This window comes from Simochromis diagramma, unplaced genomic scaffold (assembly GCF_900408965.1).
Source record: "Simochromis diagramma unplaced genomic scaffold, fSimDia1.1 OVJJ01000302.1, whole genome shotgun sequence".
Classification (NCBI taxonomy): Eukaryota; Metazoa; Chordata; class Actinopteri; order Cichliformes; family Cichlidae; genus Simochromis; species Simochromis diagramma.
Window position 1 is genome coordinate 6,510,201 of NW_024386792.1, and position 24,340 is coordinate 6,534,540.

Consider the following 24,340-nt stretch of genomic DNA (forward strand, 5'->3'; position numbering starts at 1 on the left):
GGTCACTTTTCCTCACAACCACTGACACCAAAAACGGGTGGATGCAACAACGAATTAATTGAAACACTGCCTAAGCAGTGAAAATAGTAACAACTTGGACAAAGTTACCATGTAACAAACCAAAGTCTGACTGATGGTGGAGCCAAAGTGTAGTTAAGCTAAAGTGAACACGCCTAATCCCCTGACCTCTGACTTTGGTTGTCAGTGAAGACATTACAATAACAAAAAGGCATAAATTCCATATCTGAAATTCATTTTCAAAAGACAGCATATAACAAATTCAGTATTGATCCTTTCAGCGCTTCAAAGAAAGTAAAGTTCAAAAATATTTGATTCAATTGTTGAACTTTACTGGAAAAATTGCAATTTTTTCCAATTGTTCTGGCCTTTTGTATTCAGCTAATTTCAAGCTTTCCATGTTCATTCTTCTTCTATCTATTGCGTGTACAGTTTCCATGCTGCTCCACTTTAAGGCTAAAGCTGTACACAGATATCTGCTTCGGGGCCTAAAACTGACTTGTTACGCCCCTGTAACAAACACAGCATAAACGAACAACAACATAAAGCACAACAATTTTTAAATTTACTTACTTTACGTGGTTGCCTGCGCGCGCGCATACCTGAAAAAAAAAAATACATTAAAATTAATAAATAAATCGATCTATCAATCAATGTCACTGTCCTTCAGCAGCGGTCGTTTCCGCTCGTGCTGCACGCCAGCAGCCTCCTCGTGGCAACAGGGGGCATTCTGATTGGCTGGGACTTAACAAGCAATTTAGCCTAAGGAGGCCGGCACAGCTTTTTGCTGCTAATAATTACAGTATCGAAGCAGTTTCATTGTAAATAAACGTTCCGAGATGTTGCGATGCATGCAGTTTATTTGGAAGTTATATTATTAAATAATGTCAAATAGAACTGAAAACTTAACTCGCATCTGATACAGGTAGGTGTGCTGCAAAAGTTTTACAAAAGTTGAGCTCTTAAGAAAATTATTTTCATAATTTCAATACTAATTTGTTAATATTTATATAAACTAAGTAGATTCAGACATTTATTTTGCCTCAGCAAAAAAGCATACCTGGGCAAAGCTCTTATATTTTTGCCACTATTTATTTCGTTGTGGTTATATTTGTGTTTAATAGAGCAACACCGTGTGGACCGTGAAAGCAGCCTCTCTGAGGCTGTTGCTGGGAGCTCCGGCCAATCAAAGCATACAGCGCTCCCGTGTAAGTACTGTGGTGGCTGGGGGGGAAAAAGCATGACATCATGCTCGGCTCCGTCCGTCTCTACGAGTGAAACATCTTCCTTCTACTACAGCAAACAACAGGAGCCGACTGAGCCGTCTGTGTTGTGAATTTGCGCAGGTCCAGCCGTAAAATACACCGAGAGAGCGGCCCCGGTACACCGGAGCGTGCAGCGGAGACGGGGAGGGGCATCAGCCCGTTTGGGGGGAATGGCGGATGGGGATGCTGTCTTGTCTGTGGAATGGGACAGTGGTGATGAGGGTTTAGCCATGGATCCAGAGAAAACGCTGACTTTCTGCCACGGGCTGCAGACTATGGAGGTAATGCACTGCACAGCTTTACCTTTGATGCGCACGCAGCTGTCAGCAGCTGTTCTGCAGAGCAACATGCTTCCCTCGGCCTGTGGGGTTGTTGACAAACAGCAGTGACCTCGGCATATTATTATTATTTTTATTTCGTCACATTTTGGTCATTACATCTGTGACATACACGAGACAGCACGTGTATTTGTGCACCACTGCAGTCAGTCAGCTTAGGTCTCTGTTTTATTTTATATTTAATTATTTTTAACATTGGGAAGGCTGTCTGTAAGTCTGTGGCCAATGCAAAATATCTGTAAGTTTGACTTGTAGACGTGGTCGTGTACAACGAATATCTTAGACATAACAGGATTGGTTTGCAAATCCTTTAAGATAAAGCAAAGATTCTCGGTTTATATTAATTTAAACTTAGAGACACTAAATTAATGAATTTTTGGTTATGATTTGCCGTATTTCAGTTTTAGATTGTAGTTTTCAAGACTTGTGGACAAGTAAAAATTCCTTGTTTAGCAATGTGGCTTAAAAACCTGCAAATGGACAAACAAGAGCTTTTTAATGCAAGACACCTTGTGAATCTTGGCTGTTAAGAAGAAGAACATTATTCTACTGAACTGGGGAAGTGGTTTGTCCAATGACTGTGTTGTTCTCTGCTTTGAGTGTGTTGTCTGAAAGTATTCAGTGAATACAACTCCAGTTCTAAATGAATTGGGAGACTGTGTAAAATGCAGATCTCATAATCCTATATTTTATTTGCAGTCGAACATATAAAACACATCAGATGTTTAAACTGAGACATTTTACTTTATCATGAAAAAATTTAGCTGAATTGAATTTAAGGCAGCAGCACATTTCAAAGCAGAAATGTGGGTAGCAAAAAGCTGGAAAAGTATGTGGTGCTAAAAAAGAAAGCTGAAAGAAAATTTTCCAAATAATTTGGTTAAATGGAAACGGATCAGTAACATCAGGGTATAAAAAGAGCATCTTAGGGAGGCAGGGAGAGGTTCACCAGTATGCAGAAAGCTGTCTACAAGTTCCAGAACTGTTTCAGAATAATGTTCTTCAATGTAAAATTGGAAAGACTTTGAATATCTCATCATATACAATCCATAATATCAAGACTGTGAAAATCTGGAGAAATCTCTGTGTGCAGTGAACAAGGCCAAAAAGCTCACGATCTTCCAGCCCTCAAGTGGATCTGCATTTAAAAACAGGAATGATTCTGTCATGGAAATCACAGCAGGGGCTCATGAACACTTCCAGAAATCATGGTGAACACAATTCACCATGCCATGCATGCACAAAGGCACGTTAAAACTCTATCAAGCAAAAACAAAGCTAGACGGGAACATGATCCAGAAAGTCCATCTTTCTCTGGACCAAAGCTCTTTGACTGTGGTGTATTTAAAAAAAAAAAAAAAGCTTTTCTGTGGTCAGGGAAATTAACGTTTTAGACTTATTTTTGGAAAACAAGGACACCACGTCTTCCGGACTAAAGATGAAAAGGCGCATCCAGCTTGTTATCAGTGCTCAGTTCAAAGGTCAGCATCGCTGATGGCATGCACCTGTCGACGTGGCAGTTTTCACATCTGGAAAGACTCGATCAGTGCTGGAAGAGTTTAGCATTAATGGTGGAGCAACATGTGCTACCATCCAGAAGATGCCTTTTTCAGAGAAGGCCTTCCATATTTCAACAAGACAACGCTAAACTGCATCTATGACATAGCATGGCTTCCAAATCAAAGAGTTCAGGTGCTGAACTGGCCTGCTTGCAGTGCAATTTTATGAGATTTGCAATCATTGATTCTATCTTTATTTAAGTTTTACTCAACATCCCAACTTTTTTTTTTTTTTTTACAATTAAACTTTTACATAGCGTGATCTTACTTTAATAAAAAGACTCACAAGAACTGCTTTTATTTATTTATAGTCAATTACTCATCGTAATATGCAAACTGTTGATGTTGTTAAGATTAAAAAAATCCATCCGTTGCAGTGACCCTTAGGGAAACGAGGGAAAGTACCTGCTATGCCGTTGAGTGTGTGAGTGTCTTGAGTTGAGTGTCTTGCAACTTCATGGAAACATAAAAGTGTGTCTTTGACCTCTGGCTGGATATGATTTTAAAGGGCATTGTTGCTTTTCCCACACATTGCGGTTCCATGATATGGATAAGTTGCTCCCTCTCTACCAGCCGTTGAGTTTCTCGCAGGCAGGTCGTAACGTTGTTTTGTTTGCTAGTCTTCTGATTAATTGTTGATTGCTGTTGTTACTCTGTGTGGTTTATTTCACAGGCAGATTAATTGGGTGTCTCTGTTCGGTTGCTAAATAGGGCTCCATTTAGGTTGTTTGTATTTGTGATGGTTGACAGTGTCAGTAATTATTTACTGTAGCATTGCAGTGACTCTCAAACTGCTGAGGCATGGATAAATAAGGGAAATGAAAGTGAATGAATATGACTTTTTGAGGGTAAAATAAAGAAGCTTTGCTGATGCTGTTGCATTGACTTTTTAACTAAAATTCAGCTTGATCATGAGAAAATATAAGGTGTGGAGCATTTTAAGGCTCTGAAGTGGAATGTGCTAGAGAAAGGTCTGAATACTAGAGTGTTTTACACAATGGTTATTTTGGGCTTCCAGTTGCTGATAATTATTTCCTTAGGCAGGGTCACAAGAGGTCACTCTGAGGAGGGGTCTCTCAGAGGTCATTTACCAGAGACACTCAGTGGTGCCTACTGAGCATACATGCAGGAGTGTAGCGACTCAGCGTCTGTCTGCAGACAAATAATCGTTTTTCTGTATTTGTGAATAATAGGTCTCACTGTGACTCTGTGGACTCCAAAAGCTTTATAACTGGCTTTGTACCCTTTCCAGGCTCTGTTTAAGTGATTTCTTGATTCAACAGGTCCACCATTAATCAGGCCAGAGTGTGGCAAGTAAAACTGAACTCATATGGTCAATGTGGTTCATTCATGATTTAACAAGGGGGGCAATTACTTTTTCACATAGTGCCAGGTAGGTTTGGACAAATCATGATTTAAAAACATCTCAAACATGTAAGTGTAATAAATATGGAGGGGAAAAAAAGAAATCAGGAAAGGTGCAAATACTTTTCACAGCACTTTACCTGCCCTATTTCAGAGAGGGAAAAACTGTGCAGTATACATGAATGAGTTGTGTTTGCATAAATGTGTCCTGTTGTCGTATTGGACGGTGGTTTCACATGTTGACCTGTTTTGTTGCACTCTGTTCTCCTTGGTTGGCCTTGTTGCAGTAAATATTTGTGTATAACACTTGAGCCTCCTCAGTGTTCTTCCTGCTCGAGGAACTTGGTCTGTTTACATTTTAAACATTGGGGAACTGGTTGACTTTGCTAAGAAAAGCTTTGAAAGTAAAATGATGCCATTTGCACATAATTTTGGGGTTTTTTTTGTTTATTTGTTTGTTTTTTACTATTCTTTTGGGGTTTTTTGTAAGAAAAGTTATGGAGACTTGTCAGGACCCTTGGGTGGAAATCATTTGTGGTTAGTCTGCGGTATCTGAGGAAGCCTGAATGACTTCTCATCACACTTGTATGCATATCCTGTGCCGTGTGGTGGGCTTACCTCTCAGGAAGCACATAGGAACTCAACCTGATGGTATTTATGACAGAACATTTCCTGTCTTGACTCTTTATGTTTTCCATCAGTATAGGCCAAGTCCCCAGAGGTTGTTACAATTGACACTGGTATTTGCAACGGTAGGTAACATAACCCAATATTTATCAGTTTACAGAAGAATCTCTACTGTATTTGTCCAGAATTCGTTTTAAAATCTTTCTTTTAAAAAACAAAATCCTGTTAGGCCTTATTATATCTTTAAAACGCCATAGTGTCATATTATCCTAAGAGAGTACTTTGTTCTCAAGCTGTAGGCTTACTTTTGATTCCTTGAGTTTCTAAAAGCAGAATGGGAGGCAGAGCCTTCAGCTCCCAGTTTGTTGAGGGTCATCTCATTACCACATCCAATCTTCTAGTTAACCTCCAAAGGCGTAAGCCTAAATTATAAAAGAGAGCTGAAAGAGAAGGGACAAACAACATATCCAACTACTGCATGTCAGAAACTATTATCTGCTGCCCTTTTTGTTTATTGCCTTGTTTATCATTTGTGGTTCCCCTATACTTCCCTTCATTTTCCTTAGTACTTCCTCTTATATCCACGTGGTAGATGGCTGCCCCTCATTGAGGCTGCTTCTGCTGGAGATTTCATCCTGTTAAAACAGCAGTTCTTCTTTCCCACTGTCACCAAATGCTTGCTTACAATGGATTGTGTGAGGATTAGGGTTCTCTTACTAACAATATAGGGGCTTTAATTTATAATATACAGCACCCTGAGACAACTGTTACTGTAAACTGGTGCTGGATAGATAAAACTGAAATCAAAAATGGAACTGATATTGATATTTGGAGGGAAAAAGTCTTGCCTGGTTGGTACATCAAGATTAGCTTCCAGGAAGTGCTTTTATGGAAATTTTAACATTTTGTATCTATCTAATAGACTTTGATTTGTTCATGGAAATGGGGAGTCATCTTCACACACTAAGGTTAATTATGGAGTTCCACTTGGTTCTGTGCAAGGTCCAATTCTGTTTACATTATGCATGCTTCCTTTAGGCAGTATCATTCGAGGGCATAGCATATACTTTCACTGTTATGCAGATGACATCCAGCTTTATCTATCCATGAAGCTAGATGACAAATGACAAATACTGTATCAAAGACAATGAGGCCCTAATTTCCTGCTTCTAAAGTCAGTCATTGTACTTGGTACAATCTTAGAAACATGGTGTCTAAGATAAGATAGATAAGATAAGAAACCTTTAATCAGCGGGGAATTTGTTTGTCAACAGCGGAGTGGACAGTGCAAAGATGAGGCAAAATTAGAAACAATAAGATAAATCGTACCAACTGTACAGAATGAATAAATACATTACTAGATAAATAATAATTACTAGGATAAAAGAGAATACAAAAAACTATTACAACTGAGTAAAATACAACGATGAAAGGATATGCACTTAGTTTAGTGTTAGTTGATTGTGTTATGTGTTGTAGTGGATGTTGTCTAACCAGATGCATACCTGATTCCAAAACTAAGGAATATTCTTCACCAGGAAAACAAATATGTAGGACTGCTTTCTTGCATTTCCACAACATCTCTAAAATGAGAAACATCCTGTCTCAGAGTGACACTGAAACACTAGATTAGAGCTGGGCAATATAAGATTTTTTTCATATCACGATATGTTTTTTTCATTTCAGGCGATATACGATATCTATCACGATATAAGCCAAATAACTATATTTGTAAGATTTAAATGTGACGTTGCTCACAAGTAAAATGTGAAATAATCAGCAGCTTGTTTTGATTTAAATATTTATTTCCCATAATAAGTTCAACAGGGTAGATGTACTTAAGGAACATGAGACTTTTTCAGATAAATAAAGGCAAATATTGCAAACTACACAAAAGGCAGCCGCTAAAGCGTTTAAGTTTCAAAATAGAACAAACAAAACAGACTACTAAATTGTCAATTCCACTTAGAAACAAAATATTAATTCTAAAAATAAATCTTAGTTTGTTTTACAGAAGAACAGACAAAATTGACTAACTTTTGTCAATATCAAATAAACTGAGAACTAAAAGGAAATTCTCAATCTCTCCTTGTTGTATAGCTGAGCTTTTCAAACAGTTTTAACAGTTACTTTAGTCTGACAAAAGCCGAATGACGAATTAGCGCTTCCAGTCAGAGATTGAGCATGCACCGCTTTATTGTATTTCCAGACTTGCTTTCGGCACATTTATAGTGCGCGCTACTCTGTTTTTTGTCAGACTTGAAATAGTCGAAATATCTTCACACTATGGAACTTCTATGGCCCTTCCGTTCGACAATTTCTCCGGCGTTGGAACCATCGTCTGTTTTCTCTTCGGTAACCTTCGGTCACGCTCTCGGTTGATTTTTCTCTAGTCGGCACACTCATTTCCTCCATTACCCGGGCGGCATGGCGGCTGGCTGCTTCCCAAACAAATACACATGTGCGGCTTGGCACTTGTGCTGTACGTAACAAGTCACGTGACGTGACGCTGTGGCTGTGATTGGTTCGGCTCTGCGGTACTTAATTTGGATTGGCTGTTGTTCTTTTTTTTTTTTTAAAGAGGACAAGAGAGATGAGGCCTATCACAATAGTTTAACTTTTCCTCGATAGAAAAGTTAATTTCGCAATACATATCGTTATCGTTCTATCACCCAGCTCTACACTAGATCATGCATTTAATACTTCTAGGCTGGACTATTGTAATGCATTGTTATTATCAGGTTGCCCTTAACTCACTGAAAAGCCTTCATCCATCCATTCCCTTCCGCTTATCCTTTTCAGGGTCGCGGGAGCCTATCCCAGCTGTCATAGGGTGAGACGTGGGGTTCACCCTGGACAGGTCGCCAGTCTGTCGCAGGGCTAACACACAGAGACAGACAACCATTCACGCTGGGCAATTTGGATTAATCAATTAACCTATCCCCACGAACTGCATGTCTTTGGACTGTGGCAGGAAGCCAGAGTACCTGGAGGGAACCCACGCAAACATGGGGAGAGCATGCAAACTCCACACAGAAAGACCCCGGCCTGATGGTGGAGTTGAACTCAGGACCTTCTTGCTGTGCGGCAACAGTGCTAACCACCGTGCCACCCTGAAAAGCCTTTGGTTTATCCAAAATACTACAGCAAGTCTACTGACAGAGACTAGAAAAAGGAAGCATATTAGTTTCTCTTCAGTGGCTCCCTCTTGACTGCAGGCTTACTTGTAGTTCCTAGCATATTTAAAAGTATAATGGGAGGCAGAGCCTTCAGCCTTCAGGCTTCTCTTCTGTGGAACTAGCTCCCAGTTTGGATTCAGGAGACGGACACCCTCTTTAATTTTAAGATTAGGCTTAAAACTTCCCAGTTTGATAAAGTATATAGTTAGGGCTGGATCGGGTGACCCTGAATCCTCCTTTAGTTATGCTGCAACGAGCCTAGGCTGCTGGAGGGCTTCCCATAAGATTCCCATCTGAACTGTTTCTTTTCCACCTATCTTTTTTCACCTACTCACACTGTTTATACAGCACTCTACATTTACTTTGGATTAATCATTAGTTATTAATAATCTCTGGCTCTTTTCCACAGTGTGTCTTTTCTCCTGTATCCCTCCCGTCACCCCCAGGAAGAAACGTTGTTTCAGGTTTCTTCCTGAAACAACGTTTTTCCCGCTGTTGTGATTTGGTGTTATATAAATAAAATTGAATTGAAAAGCAGTTTTCTATAAAAGCATCTCGAGGAAAGCGGTTGTAATCTTATACACATATTTCTGTCTACAACCGCACCAGTTTCTGATGAGAAAAATGTGAGTTATGTATCCTTTCCTGTGTCTGCTATAATGCCAGGTACTTATTTGGAGCCTGTCTGCCCTTGTCAGGTTGATACTCTTCCACTAATGTCACATAATGTTTTGTGATGCAATGTTAATTGCCCTGTGGATGCATCAGGTGTTACAAGTGGATACTATACAGTACTGCAGAGTTGTGTGCCACATATTATACTAAATAACAGTAAACATAAGTGTCTCTTGGCTAAATACGCTTCACTGTCAGAGAAGCATGTGGAGTTGGATTATTCATGAACGTTTAGGTCACTGACATGAATAGAGAGCAGAGGTGATTCTCGTACTCAGAATAGTTGCACAGACATGTGTGCATTGTACACACACAAAGTATGCAGACTGTGATCAGCACTGTTTCTTATGCTAAACACATAACCAGCAGATATTTGTTAACAAAACGGGTCTCGTTTACCAGGCTGGAGTTTTTGGTGTGCAACAAAGCCTCAGCTGTGCCACCACATTGTTTCTACAGTAGCCTCACATCCAGAACACACACTGATACACACACGCATGCACGCAAGCACACACACAGGCGTTTTGTCCTTTGACTCTCAGCAGGTCTGCGTGACATTTACAGAAGCATAAGTGTACATATAGTATCACACTGTTATGGTTTTGGGGCAGTGGCACATTTTTTTTCCTGTAATTTTGTCTCTGTACATCCTTGCAGGGAATTTTAAGTCAAACAATCAAAATATGAGTGAAGCTGAGCTTTGAGAATAGACGTGGGGTACTTTTCTGATGTTTTATGACTCTAACAGTTAACTAACAGATTAATGAGTAATGAAAATAATTGGTAGTTACAGGCATGTATTTGAAACAGGGAGCGCACAGGAACGGTTGTATGAACGACCTTCCCTTCTTTCTTCTTGAAAAGTCAGTAGTAGCCACCGGCTTAATACTGGAAAATGGGTCTTTAGTGGCCAATTTTATATGCTTGAATTACTGTAATAACAACACATCATATCTTTTGTTTTCCCTTTACTTTTTTTTTAAGCTCCATTTTAACTGTTTTCTCTCTCTGCCTTTTACTAGATGACTATGTCCCTGCAAGGTCTGGATGTAACCGAAGAAGCTACGGTAGGGAGTTCAACCTTTAACCACAACTAAATATTGTCCACACGGGTAAAAAGGCCTCAGAGCCTTTTCCTCAGTGGTTGCTATAGTAATGCATAATTATTTGTTAGCACTTGGGTCTTGTGTGGTAACTATGCACATGACAGATTTAGCAACCTCTCCTCAGTGCTTTATTAGTATGGTTTATGGCTTTGCTCAAGCGTCTGAGCTCATTGAGGTTGTTATAATGTAAAAGCTTTGAAGTTTGCTGGCTTTTTATGATGTGCACATTTTTAATGTTTGGGTTTTCACTTGCTTTAGTTTCTTCCCTTTCTCACTATAGGTGCCTGTGAAACAGATCGAAATGAGCACAATCAATAAGGTGGGAGGCTTTTTAAAACATTTTTTAAAATACTTTTTTACCCGCAGCTGCCATTAAATATGCACTCATATAAAAAGTAAGATTACAGATGCAATAACTGTTTATTTCATTGTTAACAGAAAAGTATCAGAGATTTAATATGAAATATAAAATAATAATTTTCACCTGATGATGCTTTTGATAACTATTTTTTATTTCTAGGGTTTCAGGTACACATAAAAGTCTGTGTGTATCAGTAGTTTAAAGTTTGGTTAGACTTACTGTGTGCTTCATTAACAAACAACAGAAAGACACAACTAATAAATGGTTAACTTCATGATCCATCTGTGAACACCAAAACCAAAATAGACGTAAAAAGAGAGAAAGAGAGAGAGGGGACATCATCTACAAATTAAGCAAATGTTGCTTTGTAATTGGAGTGGGGGAAGAAATTGATAGAGCATAGGAATACCAGATGTGTTATCTATACAGGCAAGCTAAATAGATTTACTGTAATTTTACTATTTTGTCAGTGAGGCTGCTTTTTTTTTTTTTCTTTTTTTTTTTTCTGATCAGAGTTTCCACAGTGGATTTTGGATTTTGGGCATCTTGGCGGTGCAGCGATTAGCACTGGGCTCCAGTTTAGACCTTCCTACAATATTTCCACTGTGGTTACATTGCGATGTGGTGTTTTATCTATTAGATGGCGAGGCATCCAAAGTACTGTCCTGGAGTGAACAACAGTCCAGGTTACCTGTGTGAAACGGGACATTGCTGCGGGGAGACGGGCTGCTGCACCTACTACTATGAACTCTGGTGTGAGTCAACTGACCGCTTCTTCTCTGCTGTGCTACTGAGGAAAGGGTTCTGATTTAATGGCTGTTTATCGTTCATTACTCAGACCTGCTGGGAAACATTCAAGGTGTCCTATTATGCTTACCTGCAGCTCTAAAGTCCTGGTCTCATAATCTACTAAGAGTGGGGTCATGTTAACAATCCATTAAAATTTGGCTTACATTCAATTCAGCTTTATTTATGTAACACCAAATCACAACAACATGACCCTATAATAATAATAATAATAATAATAATAATAATAATAGTAATAATAATAATAATAATAATAATAATAAACACTCAGACAACCCCAGATGACCAAGCACTTGGTGACAGTTCAAAGGAAAAACTCCCTTTTAACAGGAAGAACCAGAAGAAATCTCTGGTTTCTTTTAATAGACCCATTAAAACACTACTAAGACTTTCAATGTAAACTTAATGATTTAATGGTCGAAAACTGACAAAAAACATTCTAACCTAGAAACTATGATGCTTACAAATTAGATGTGTACTGCAAAAATATAGGAAATACCACATTGTCACATTTGACCTCTACTTTAACCTCCTAGGACCTGGCGTCCACATATGTGGACATCACATTTTGGGTTGTCTAGACCAAAATACAAAATTTTGCTCTACAAGGGCCTGATTTCCACTTACGAGGACATTATACTACCTCTGTTCTATCGAAATTTAAAGCAAATATCCTCATATGTGGATCTCATTTCTCTCAGAAACAAAAATCAGGTAAAAAAAAAAAAATCTGGTAATTCTTTGTTTTTACATTAATCAGGTCCCAATCAGTCCAAATGGCAAAGAGAATTTAAAAATGCATGCCATGAAAGAGTTCGGGTCTTAGGAGGTTAAATTCAGTAGATTGATCTGAAGGCCAAAGTGTTTTTATTGACAGCATATGGACATATAGGGAACGATATATGGAGATTTTAAATATTATGTTACTTTGGACCGCTGACCTCTCCTTTAAATTCAAACAAGGTCAAATTTCAAAAATTTAAATTTTGTTAATATTGGCAACCTGTAGGAGATGATACTGTTATGTTCAGATTCAAAATATCACATTATAGTTTGCATCCAGATTTTATGTCATATTTGACCTCTGACCTCACTTTGATGTTACACATCTTCCTTTCTTGGTGGAGGTTTGCGCTCTTGGAGTGTTTCTAGTTCTTACATGGTTCAGTTTAAAATAATCCTTAATGTTTACATTCAGTAAGGAAGATCTGTAATCTATCATCTGTCGTCTTGGGGGTTCGGCTGCTTTCTGGTCTTTACGTTGCTACCACTTTCCCAACCCTCAGTCTTCACCTTCGCAACCACCCTGGGTGTTCCTGTCCTAAATCCTATCGCCGCTGGGATTCCCCGCTGCCGTGATGGGTCGTCAGAGTCTAGTCACATTCCTCCATAAATCATGTTCAGTTCTTCCTTATCTCTCCTTATTGAAATGTGCCTTGGTGCGGTGCTTTTATGTGTCCTTCCCCCGTCTTTAAGACAGCTGTTTTAGGATTGGCTCGCTTGCACAAACAGAAAATTTGAATAGTGTGTGCGCTGGGCTGTTGGTTACCTGATGCACCTGAAAGCTCAATGAGTCCTTTGATAAAAAGCAAAACTTGTGTGAAAGCAGAGTAAATCTGAGATGAAATTCAGCTAACAGACCTGAAGGTTACGTTTTCTTTGTTTGTTTGTTTTCTTTATCTCGATGGCCACTCATTTCCTGTTTTCTACAGGGTTCTGGCTCTTGTGGACGGTGCTGATCCTCTTCAGCTGTTTCTGTGCTTACCGCCACCGCCGGGCCAAGCTGAGAATTCAACAGCAGCAGAGGCAAAGAGAAATCAATCTGATCGCTTACAATGGCGCTTGCAACTACCCTACATCAATGCTGGACCTCAGTATGTTTGCTTCATTTTAAATCGCACATGCTGTAGCTTTTGAATACTAAATTAATCAGTTCCACAGACTTTGCATGCGTTATGATTTCCTTGCACCACTTTTTCTGAGGAAATAGAAATATGCCTACATTTAGATACTTCAAAATACGTCTGTTAACAGGCATCATATGGAAGTAATAAAGCAGTACATGTAAGCGTGTTTTGTTAAATGAACTGTTTTGTGGAGTTTTTAATTGAGGAAAGAGGCTCATGCTTTTAATGTAACAGCGAGTAAAAATCTTCATATAGAAGCTTTTGGTGTGCACATCAGTCTGTTTGCAACTCACCAGTGTGTGATGCAGCGCAAAAGCCAGCCAAAGGCAGAGACAGAACTCAGAGCAAAGATGCATTTGAGGACATGTTTGTTATCTAAATTCTATTATCGGCAAACATCTCTCAAGTCTACCGCAGATTTACTCCATTAGTGATGCTTTCCGTCTTTTGCCTGTGGTGAAAAACTGTGTGGACTGTGATCGATTGACAGCTTCTTGTAAACCTAGTGAAACCTATTTGCATTGTTATTAAACCGTGATCACGCAAAGAATGGACACAGTTAAAAATTACGTTAATCTAGAAGTTTTGACATTTTAGGAAACAAAGTTAAAGGTTATCATTTTGGATGGTCTTTCACATGCTGCGTCATATACGTCCAACTATTCCAGAAGTGGTAAACAAACACCAGATGTAGCACAAGGTTTCATACTTAACTAAAATGTTTTTGCACAGCTAGTTTTAGTTAACTACAATAAAAATAAAAACTAGACTTTTGGAAGGAAAAAAATTAACCAATTTTGTGAACTAAAACAAAATAAAAATGGAGAGCAAACATCCTGAGTTTTAGTATCTGTTAAAAGATGTTATTGCAGCTTGCCTGAGGAGGCTTTGATGGACATGTATTAGAAAATACAAAACTTTGATAACTGATGTAGCAACAGAAATGAAACACAGGAGCTAGAAAACTTTCAAGGGAAACATGAGGTACAGCAGACAATAAGGAAGACTGAACTATTTATAAACTGTGAGTTAATTAGGGAAGTGAAAGACGGCAGGAGAACAAGCACTGCTGAAAGTAATAGGAAAAAAGTTGTTTCTTGAGTCTTGATGTGACTAACTATGGAAGGAAAATAGAAATACAGTGGTGCTATAACACGGTTCACCTTTCGCGGCCTTGCTGTTTCACAGATTTTTTTGTGTGCAATTTTGCATGCTTTTTTTTTTCCTTTTTTTTACAGCGCATTGTGTTCTGCGTCCCGATTGGCTGTAGACCATTGTCAATCAGTCTCCTCCGTGCCATGTCTCTGTACAGTACAGAATGCGTTCAGCTTGTCATATTTACATAAATCTTCAATCGCTAGCAGTTTGACTCTGAAGTGCTGTACTGTATGTTTGTAAGTTTTCTTCCCAACAAACAACAATGCTAACGAAACGTTTTGCTCCGTCAAAGGCAACTGTGGGTGCCTTTGGTTTCATTCTGTAATACTGGACTTATTTTTCTACAAAGGTTTGAGCTTTGAGAGTGTTTAAACAAGAGAGAAAAGTGTGAAAATGTTCATGTCTGTCTAAGAAAAGTGTATAAAGTGTGTAGTGAGGTAGGGCTGTTCAATATAACGATATATATCGGATGACGATATAAAAACGTCTATCGTTTCATTTTACGCTATCATTTGTTTCGTGGTGTCGCAAAATAAACTGTTTACGGCAATATTTTTTCATCGTTTTGATGGTCACTGTAGTGGCTATATTAATTTCTTAAAGTTTTCTCTTTCTCTTATATTTAATATAACCACACTACTGACTGACAAGCGCCTGTTTTTATGCGTTGTGGTTAGCAACAACGACGGTAACAGCATCGCGTGTCCGCTTGTTTATATTCCACATAAACCTTTCACAATAAAGCTCAAGATCCTGTTGAGACTTTTCAAAATAAACTGAATCACGTGAAAGAGAAGATTATTTACAGATGAGAATTAAAAAAGAGCCGCCAGGTGCTAAAAAATAAACCTTAGACTCAAAAGTTAGAACAGGCTTTTCCCCGCAGTGCGCCGTGTAATAAATACTCACAAAGAAAACGGCGGCCGTTACAACTTATGTCTAAAAATGTATAGTTTCATGCATCGGTTAAAACACTTGACTCCAGCTACATGACGCGCAGCTGGAAACACTTCCCACAAGTCGAGCTGCCCGAGATTCACAGAATTTACAGAAAATGTTACATTTTTGTGATTTATATCGTTATCGGGACGATAGAATTCTTATATCGGGATATGAGATTTTGGTCATATCGCACAGCCCTATAGTGAGGGGTTTTACAGCCTTAAAACATCTATAATGTAAAAAATAAAGTTAGCTACTTCGTGGATTTCACCTATCGTGGGTTATTTTTAGAACGTAACTCCCGCAATAAACGAGGGACCACTGTAACCCAAAAGAAAACGACTTACAACAGAGACAAGAACCTAAACCTAAAACACAAAAACTAAAAGACTTCAGGAGAACAAGAATAAAGTAAAGCCAGAGATCACTCTATAGAATAGTAAAGAATTCAAACCCAAAACTTGAAAAATATAGACATCACATGCTAGAATAGCAGAAACACCTTCAGACAGAAATTGGGAAGGAAAAATTCACAGATTCTAAAAATAACACAAAACCAAAGGAGCGTGACGCCAGCAGGTTCACACTCATACCCATCTTACCGTGAAGCTCCCTCTCCGCCCTGGCATGTGGGAGGAGTAAGCTTCGACTACAAATGAGCTTGCCACACCACACCAATGAGGCATAACCCCATGAGAAAGCTAACTGACATGTAACACTAGTCTGCGTACCCGGAGCTGAAGCCTAAAAGTGTGTTTCTTTCGTCACAGGTTTTCTGGCTTCCTTCAAGTTGCCCTCTTACGAGGAGGTTGTTGCGCAGCCCAGCACCCCTCCCCCTCCTTACAGCTCCATCTTTGCACTGCAGGGAGGTGCCGCAGCAGGTCCTAGCTCCTCTTACCCCCATCATCACCACCACCGTCACCCCTGCCCTCCCTACTTGGGCCCCGGCCCCAGCGGTCTGACCTCCTCACAGAGCTCTGATAACTACACGAGCTGCTCCTGTGAGTCTTGCTCCCTCACCTCCCCATCCAGCACCTCCTTCTCTGTCCAGGTGACGGATGAGACGTACGACAGCAGCCACATGTCCACGCCCAGTGAAGCAGGAGGAGATCTGGCCGTGGTGCCAAGGGTCGGGGTCCCCTTCACGCTGATGCCATCGCCACCCTCGCAGGTTCCACCTGATGTTATACCTGCGGTCACTCCGGATGTCATTCCGGTGCAGAGATGTTCCTCTAACGGCAGTGAAGGAGTCTCGCCTCCATCTCATCCGCTTGCTCTCACTTTGCACTCCCGTCCTTCACACTCCTCTCGCCTTCCGCTCTCTCCCCTCTCGCTGCTATCTTCCATTCCCGCTGGTCAAGTCCACCCTCTCGTTCCATCGGACCCACTCGGAGCCATGGCTCTTCAGAGAGCGAAAAAAGAGACGTCACCTCATGATCCAAAAACCAGGCCCCTGCACTCAGCTCCTAAGCAGGCTCTCCTCTTATCAAACGTGGCTGTCTCTGTGCACTGCGGCGGCAAGGAGGAGCAAAAAAGGGAAAAAGAAGAAGAAGAAGAGGACGACGACGAAGACGAGGATGAGGAGGACCATTTCCGGCATCGACGGCTGACGGGTGACTCGGGTATTGAGGTGTGCCGCTGCCACGTGAAAAGAGGGCAACAAGAGGATGAGGAACCAAAGAAGGGGCGCTTCGATAAGGGAGGGAAAGATGTCGTGAAGGAAGGGGAGAAGGTGCTGCAGGACGGCGTGGACTGTTCCCAGCAAAAGAAGGTCGCCGCACAGTCGCCCGTGCTGGACGAATGCGCGGAACAGCGCGGCCATGTCTCTTCGCCTTCTAGCGTCATCATTAACAGAAACGAGGCTATCATCACTGTGGAGTCCCTGTAAGTAAACAGCCATGGAAGGAAGGAAAAGTGGGATAGCATTTGTAACCGGATGAGTGACGAATTAAAGGAAAAAAAGAAAGCGATCGGTCTTAGGGAAGATTTGAGCTATCAGAACAGATTCACTGCATCTTAGTGTTGGTTCTACAAATCTCTGTAAATCTGCTGAAGGGATGGCACACTATTGTTTTTGTCCTTTTTTTTCTTTAAAAAAAAGGGCCATTTGGATGATGGTTGTAGAAAGTCTCCAAAATCTTCCATTAGTGTATAACTGAGCTGAGATCAGGTGACTGCAAAGGCATTAGCAAAATTATTGACATGATTTTCATACTCATCCAACCACCCAGTGACCTCTGATGGACCGCCCTGTGGACGGGGACAACCCTGGAAGACTACTACGTTAAGACGAGTGAACTATACCAACAGCTTCTGGGTTTTCCTTTAATTTGTCATCCGCCTGTCGATGAAGAAGTGAAAAATGTGATCACTGAAGAAAAGTCTTGGAGAGCTTACAGAAATGTCTGCAAGCCATCAGATCGGATGAGTAACATTTTTAGGAGGGGGTCTCTGTATTTTATTTTGGGATCCCCAGACCTCAAAGTTCTCGTGATTTATAAGAGATGATTTGGGTTTGTTGTGGAGTACGAGGTGTTCTTTTCTTAAAATGCAAATGGCTCAAAATCCTAAAAATAATTCCCCTTTCTGCATCCTTTTTTTGCTAGAGCCACTATGATAAAATGTTTTTCAGTGTTTCTCTGTACGAAGCATCGAAGCAGCATTTTTAGCTCTGAAATGGAGCTCGTATCACCGGCTGCCAGCCTGTGGATATAAAATATTCTGACTTTTGTCAAATCCACACATTTTAACATAAAATATTGGTCATCTTTTTAGGCATTTAAACATTGAAAGACCTTTTCTTTTTTTATTGGAGCCCACTTCCCTTATCATAGATTGATTGATTCAGTGGGTCAGTGTTTTATACCTTGTGTCTTATGTTGCCTCCTTCTTAAAGATTTTTTTAAAAAGGGGGGCGGGTACAAACTTTAATTAAATGTGCAGGTGGCAAAGCTTTACTATGATATTGTAGTTATACATTATAGTTTCAGACTGTTACATCAGTATACTGTATACTTAGCCAGCTGTTTGTCTTTGGGTTCAGTGCAGTTTTAATGTGCTCCTGCCTTTTGCAAGGCAATATCACTCTGAATCCTCGTGTTGAGTTTTTTACTAGGCGCACACTTTAAGCCTAAACTGATAATGAATGTAAAAGGTTATGCATTGCAACAAAAAAACGCACTCAAAGCTGTTTTTTGAGGATTTTTTATAGCATGATGCTCGACTGAAAGCTTTTTTTGTTTGTTTGTTTTTAACAAAAAGAAAAAAAATAACAGAGTTATGCCAGCGTGGCAATCCAGTCTGTAGGCGTGTGCTTCGAGAAGTCACTTTGGAAAGACGTGCCCATCGTGATGACTGTTTGTGTCGAGTGATGCTTGTTAAATATCAAAGGTGTAAATGTACGATGGAAGCATCTGAAGTCACAGAACAGAATCTCCTTTATTTTAAATACTGCTGTGGCAAAACGGGATTTCGCAGAGTCAGACTGTTTTTCTCTAAATGCCTCCTGGTTGATGACTAGTTGACATCCAGAGCAAGGCCAAGGATTACATTAGCCTGCCATGCTCACCTGGCGGGGGATAGCACATACGTTCTCTCTCGTAGTTATCTGTCAGTACAACAATGTGCTCAAAAATAAACGGAGAGCGTCTCACAACACAATTTGTACATGTTTGTCTTGCCGTGGTTGTTATTATGAGACAAGGGTCTCAGTAGTTCGCTGACTGGAGGCCACTTTTTTCGTGTCCCTAGTTGTTTAATGCCTAAGGGCAAAGCTTTTAACTCTTAGTGTGGAGAGAAATCTAATTTAGCACAGTTCACTCCTAAAAAAGAACAAGTCACATTTGCTCTTTTGAACATTCAGATGTGAGTTTGCATGGAAGTTTGAGTGGCAGTTTGCTTTCTGATGATCTCTTGATGATCATCTTCAAAGCACCTCTGCAGTGACTCGCTGATGGCCTGACAAAGATGGTTCATCCTCTGGACATACTGGCAAAAAAGCCTTTTTGGAGCCTTGCATTTCTTCTCATTTTCATTAGTTTTAGGTAACGTGTGTCGTTGATCAGTGGTGCCTAGTTGAAAAAGTATTTTTCTGTTAGGAATCCGTAGTTTCCCAGCTAATCTGAGCGTGTGCGTGTGTGTGTGTGTGTGTGTGTGTGTGTGTGTGTGTGTGTGTGTGTGTGTGTGTGTGTGTGTGTGTGTGTGTGTGTGTGTGTGTGTGTGTGTGTGTGGATTAGGAATAGCTGTAAATCAAATGGCGAAAATATTTTCTAAGAGTACTTAGCAGTCTCTTTTTAAAATGCTCATATTACATGTGAGACTTGCAAAAATAGTATTTAGCAATAGTATTCACACTTTTTTTCCTTATTCTGGTTTATGCTGGCTGACAGGAAATGAGATGAACTGAAATGACATTTACCTCTTTATGACTCATATGCTAGCTGTGCTGGGCAAAGGCCCTCGATTGTACAAACACAGCAGTTTTTAAAAAAAATGCCTTTGGCGTAAGTGCAAACTTATATTATCGGGTTGTATTTTAAAGCCCCAGTGTGTGTCTTGCATGTTACTGACCTTAAACTTTAGTGTTTTGTATTGATTTTTTTTTAAGCTCATCTGACTGAAGGTTCAGTGCGCTTACGCCATGGCGAGGCATCCGTCGTCCGTTTGTCCCACCGCAATTCACAAGAATCCGTACTCCTCCCAGAGTACTGGTCAGATTTTAATGAAACACAGTGATCACCTGATGTGTCTTCACCCACACTGTGCTCAAGGTCAAGGCTGTACAAGTCATTTTTACAAGAATCGCTTCTCCTCCTGGAGTATTAGTCTGTCTTTAGTGAAGCAAGGCTAGATAATCCTGGATACGACTGTTTGTGAGCCTCCTTGACTTCTCCCTCGACTTTAATTATCATTCATTTGTGCAAAAGAGCCGCACAGCTTTCTTTCTGTACTTCACACATTACAACAACCTTTGAACTGTGATGGATCATGAAGCAAATGAGCTGTAATGTCACTGACGCTTTGGTTAGTGAGTGCTTAGTTTTTTACATTTTATTGTAGATTTTAATTAGGATAATTGTCTTAAGGGGCATCATTCTGTTTTAAATTTTACACTTAGAAAAGAGGCCAAAAAATACCATTTTTACATGGCGTCCTCTTGATATTAGTTTAGAAAGTATCCATCCACTTTCTTCCGCTTATCCAGTTCAGGGTCATGGAGGCTTAGCTGGAGCCTTTGCCAGCTGCCATAGAGCAGAGGTGGGGTACACTCTGGACACGTTGCCAGTCTCATATTCATATGAATGGGCAATTTACAATGCTTGGAGTCTGAGAGTAAGCCAGAAAGAACAGGGAAAACATGCAGACTCCCAGAAACACTTCATGGATTTGAACCCAAGACCTTCTTGCTGTGAGGCAACAGGTTCAACCACTGCACTACCGGCATAGAAGCTATTAACAAAAACACAAAGTTAGCGTGTGGATCTATCGGATACTAGCTGAGGTGGTTCAGGCATCCGATTAGAATGCCTCCTGGGTGAGATTTTCTGGGCATGCCCCCGTGGAAAGAGGCCCCGGGGTAGGCCCAGGCCACACCAGAGACACTACGTCCCTCAGCACTGCCTGGGAATGCCTCGGTGCTTTCCCCGAATGAGCTGAAGGAGGTGGCTGGGGAGAGGGAGGTTTGGGATTCCCTTTTGATCCAGCCCCAGATGAGCTGGTGGAAAGCGGATGGATGGATGGATGTTTAATTTCTATGACTGAACCTGAACAAGATGGTGAAACATAGGAGTCACACACTGGGGTTTATTGTATCCCGACTCCTGCTTTCATTTGACGTCAGTGTAAATAGAAGCGGTTTGATTTGTCTCGCCTTGTCAGAAGCCAATTTGTGTGGAGAAAAAGCCCCAGATTTTACCTTTGTTACCACTCTTTGGCCAAGGCCTGATATAAGACTGTTACCTCGCTCGAGTTTTGACTGTAAAGGACTGTTCTCTCCTTCTGAAGATAGTATCTACTATATATTTGTACTGATTTTATTTTGTAATGCCAAAAGTTAAAGAATTGAATAAAAATACAAAAAAAAACCAAACCTCACATTGGTACAGCCGTTGAACCATTTTGCCAGAAAACAAAAAACAAAACATCCAATCCTTTTGATTCAGGATAACTCAAGACTGTCTCCTTCTACTCCTGCAGCTACGAGACAGCAGCATATATAGCAGTATGTATATGTGACTGTACATGGAATAGTTCCGATTAATATTACTACAACATGTGGTGTACTTTGAAGGTATCTTTGTGCAATTCTCTACCTGCGGCTCTTCAGCGTGTCGTACGTATGTGTGAGAGAGTAACCGTGCCGTTTTCTTGTTAAAAATCACTGTCGCTTATTGTGAGGATAATGTTGAGTATAATGTTAACATAATAACTGTCGATTTAAAAAAAAAAAGCCAAAACTTTTTCGTGTCATCATGGATATCAAGTTGATTTTGTATCTTGGTGTAAAGCAGATTCAGAGATTTCCGATGCATACTGAGTGAGATGTTCTCACGTTTGTTGTGTCTGTTTGGTTGCACACCATCATGTTTTTTTGCTTTGTTTGTTTGGGGGGTTTTTTTTGTTTTGTTTTTTGTTTTTTAGAAGGTGGGGTTGTATTTAGATTTCTTCCATCTCACTGATCATCACTGAGATTCTGCGATATTGGACGCAGACGTCTGCTTAACTCTATTGAACAGAAAACTGTGGATTTTGTGTCAAAATAAATGTGCTACCAAATACATGTGTGTACTTCTGCTTCACATTATACGCGCCTGTAGTTCTCACATATTCTGCTGTGAAATACACCCGATCTGCCGCCTGACTAAACTCCTACTCGTGAGTATCTGTCGCCGTGAATGACTCAGAATAAATCCAGCAGTCAGCTCTGACTCTGAGAGGTTTTTGACTTTTCCGAAGTTTGATATCTGTGCCCTTGCCTTGCTGGCAATGCAACAGTGATGATCACAGCACAAAGTGTAAGAGGCTGAGAAGTGATCATCTATACTCTAATCAGCCACTTTATTAGGTACACCTTGCTAGTACTGAGTTAGACCTATTTCAAACTTCACAGTTGCTTTAATTCTTTATGGCAAAGGTTTAATGAGGTTTGGTGTATTATGCATTCAGAAATGAGTGGTTGTTTTAGTTACCTTTTTCTTTCCTACCTGCTCAAAGCCGGCCACTCTCCTCTAGCAACTGTAATCAGCAAGAACTGCCTCTCACTGGACATTTTCTCTTTTTCAGACCATTCTCTGTAAACCCTGGAGATGGTTATATGTGAAAATCCCAGCAGATTAGCAGTTTCTGATATACTCAGCTGTCTGACACCAACAATAATACCACATTAAAATACACTTAAATCACATTTCTTCCTCATTCTAATGCTCAGTTTGAATTCCACCATGTCAACTTGACCATATTATTTCAACCTTTTTTCTTTAAGGAAGAAAGAGAGCCTATTCGACCTGTCATAGGATCAAAGGCAGGATATACCCTGAACGGGTCGTCAGTCTGTCACAGGGCTAAAATGTCTCTGTTTGTGCTCACATTCACACCTCTGGACAGTTTAGAATCTCTAGTTGACCTAATCTTAACCTAATCTTTCTTCCTCCCACAGTCCAAGTACCTGGAGAGAATCCAATTAGAAAGGCCCCTATTAATAAGCAAGCAGCTGTACCCAATGAAGTGGCCAATGAGTGTATTTTCTCACTTATACAAGTTTTGAGCTTACGTGTTACCTTTGAAAAGGGACACGTCTCCAGTGCTGAGCTTCACTTCACTGCCCTGACTGAAAACAACAATAATACTCTTATTTCACAAACTCACACACACTCAGAGTAACCGAATTGCTCAAATCTGCTGTCACAATCTATAGTCATACATTCCTAAGTTAATATGCGTTTAATAAAATGCCTACAGCATCAAGTAAAGAAAACATGGATAAACCGGTTTATCGATGGCATGATGGTATCAGTGTGTAACACCCACATTCAACGACACGTGAAGGAGGACCCACTATCACCGTGGGGAGAAAGAAAATGAAGAAAATGTACACCGTGATCCAACATTTGGCTAAGCCAGTGAGTAAACAGGCAGGCCATTACAGTGAAAGAATAGTGTGACAGTGACAAATACTACGGGCCCATGTGATCAAACATACTTTAACGCCACCTAGCGGTGAGATTTCAGATGACATAAAAAGGTGTTTAAATGTGGATTATCACGTTTTATCTATTTATAGCAAGTTGATCAATGTACAGTAAAGAGTCACAGAGCAACTTGCATGTAATCAGATACAGACCAGGGCTGCATAAAGCCTCAAAATCAACAAATATAAATAAAAGTATTAATTGTAACACTAGTAAAATTCACAAGGATTGTAAGAGTAGAAGCAAAAGAAGCTAGAGCAAGGCTGATCCAAATATCTGCACCACTAACATCTGTTCTCCAATCATTCAGTGGCCCCTGCAGTACTGTGACTGAAGAGTCTGCATTTCAAAGAAAACTACTTCAAGTACTCATATCAGGGACAAACAGGCACTGTGTGATGGGCGGTTTCTTTAAAATCTTTATTGGTCTTAAATAATCAAATATATGTGTAACAACAAAAAGATGAGTAAGCCTATATATAAAAGGATATAGCGCATCAAAAGGCAAGTAAACACACACAAACTACCCCATAGCCCTACTTTAAAAGTATAATAATTAAAACAAAACTGATCATTCATGCATAGAAAAAAACCCCTGACGTAACCTCTCTAACCATTCTGATGAAACTCTGCTGGGCGGTAATCCTGTTGAATAGAAGTGGGCGGAACAATACAAATATGTTAGTATCGATACCAACACTGGAATATCAGAGCTACCAGCGTAGTAGGATTGTTACTTTGTTTCTATCCTCTGAGTTCAGCATGTGGTCCACTGATCTATGTTAAACAAATTATTTTTTGGAAATCAAAAATACACAAAAAAAGAAAGGCAGAAAGGTGAGTTCTT

General features: G+C 40.1%; 1 protein-coding gene across 1 annotated transcript; it reads left to right on the top strand.

The window, feature by feature from the left end:
* Positions 1-1,090: 1,090 nt before the first annotated feature.
* LOC120728848 (proline-, glutamic acid- and leucine-rich protein 1-like) lies at positions 1,091-22,083 on the top strand. Its single transcript, XM_040024069.1, has 7 exons — positions 1,091-1,226; positions 1,365-1,564; positions 10,049-10,093; positions 10,413-10,451; positions 11,134-11,248; positions 13,013-13,174; positions 16,078-22,083. Exons 2-7 carry the CDS (start codon positions 1,454-1,456, stop codon positions 17,193-17,195), a joined length of 1,590 nt encoding a protein of 529 aa, XP_039880003.1. The 5' UTR covers positions 1,091-1,226; positions 1,365-1,453; the 3' UTR covers positions 17,196-22,083.
* The last annotated feature ends 2,257 nt before the right edge of the window (positions 22,084-24,340 follow it).

Bases quoted from the DNA above. Each gene is read 5' to 3' on its own strand.
- LOC120728848 (XM_040024069.1), top strand. From the start codon at position 1,454: ATGGCGGATGGGGATGCTGTCTTGTCTGTGGAATGGGACAGTGGTGAT. The intron at 1,565-10,048 runs GTAATGCACTGC...GCCTTTTACTAG, and splicing joins ACGGGCTGCAGACTATGGAG to ATGACTATGTCCCTGCAAGG. The intron at 10,094-10,412 runs GTAGGGAGTTCA...TTCTCACTATAG, and splicing joins ATGTAACCGAAGAAGCTACG to GTGCCTGTGAAACAGATCGA.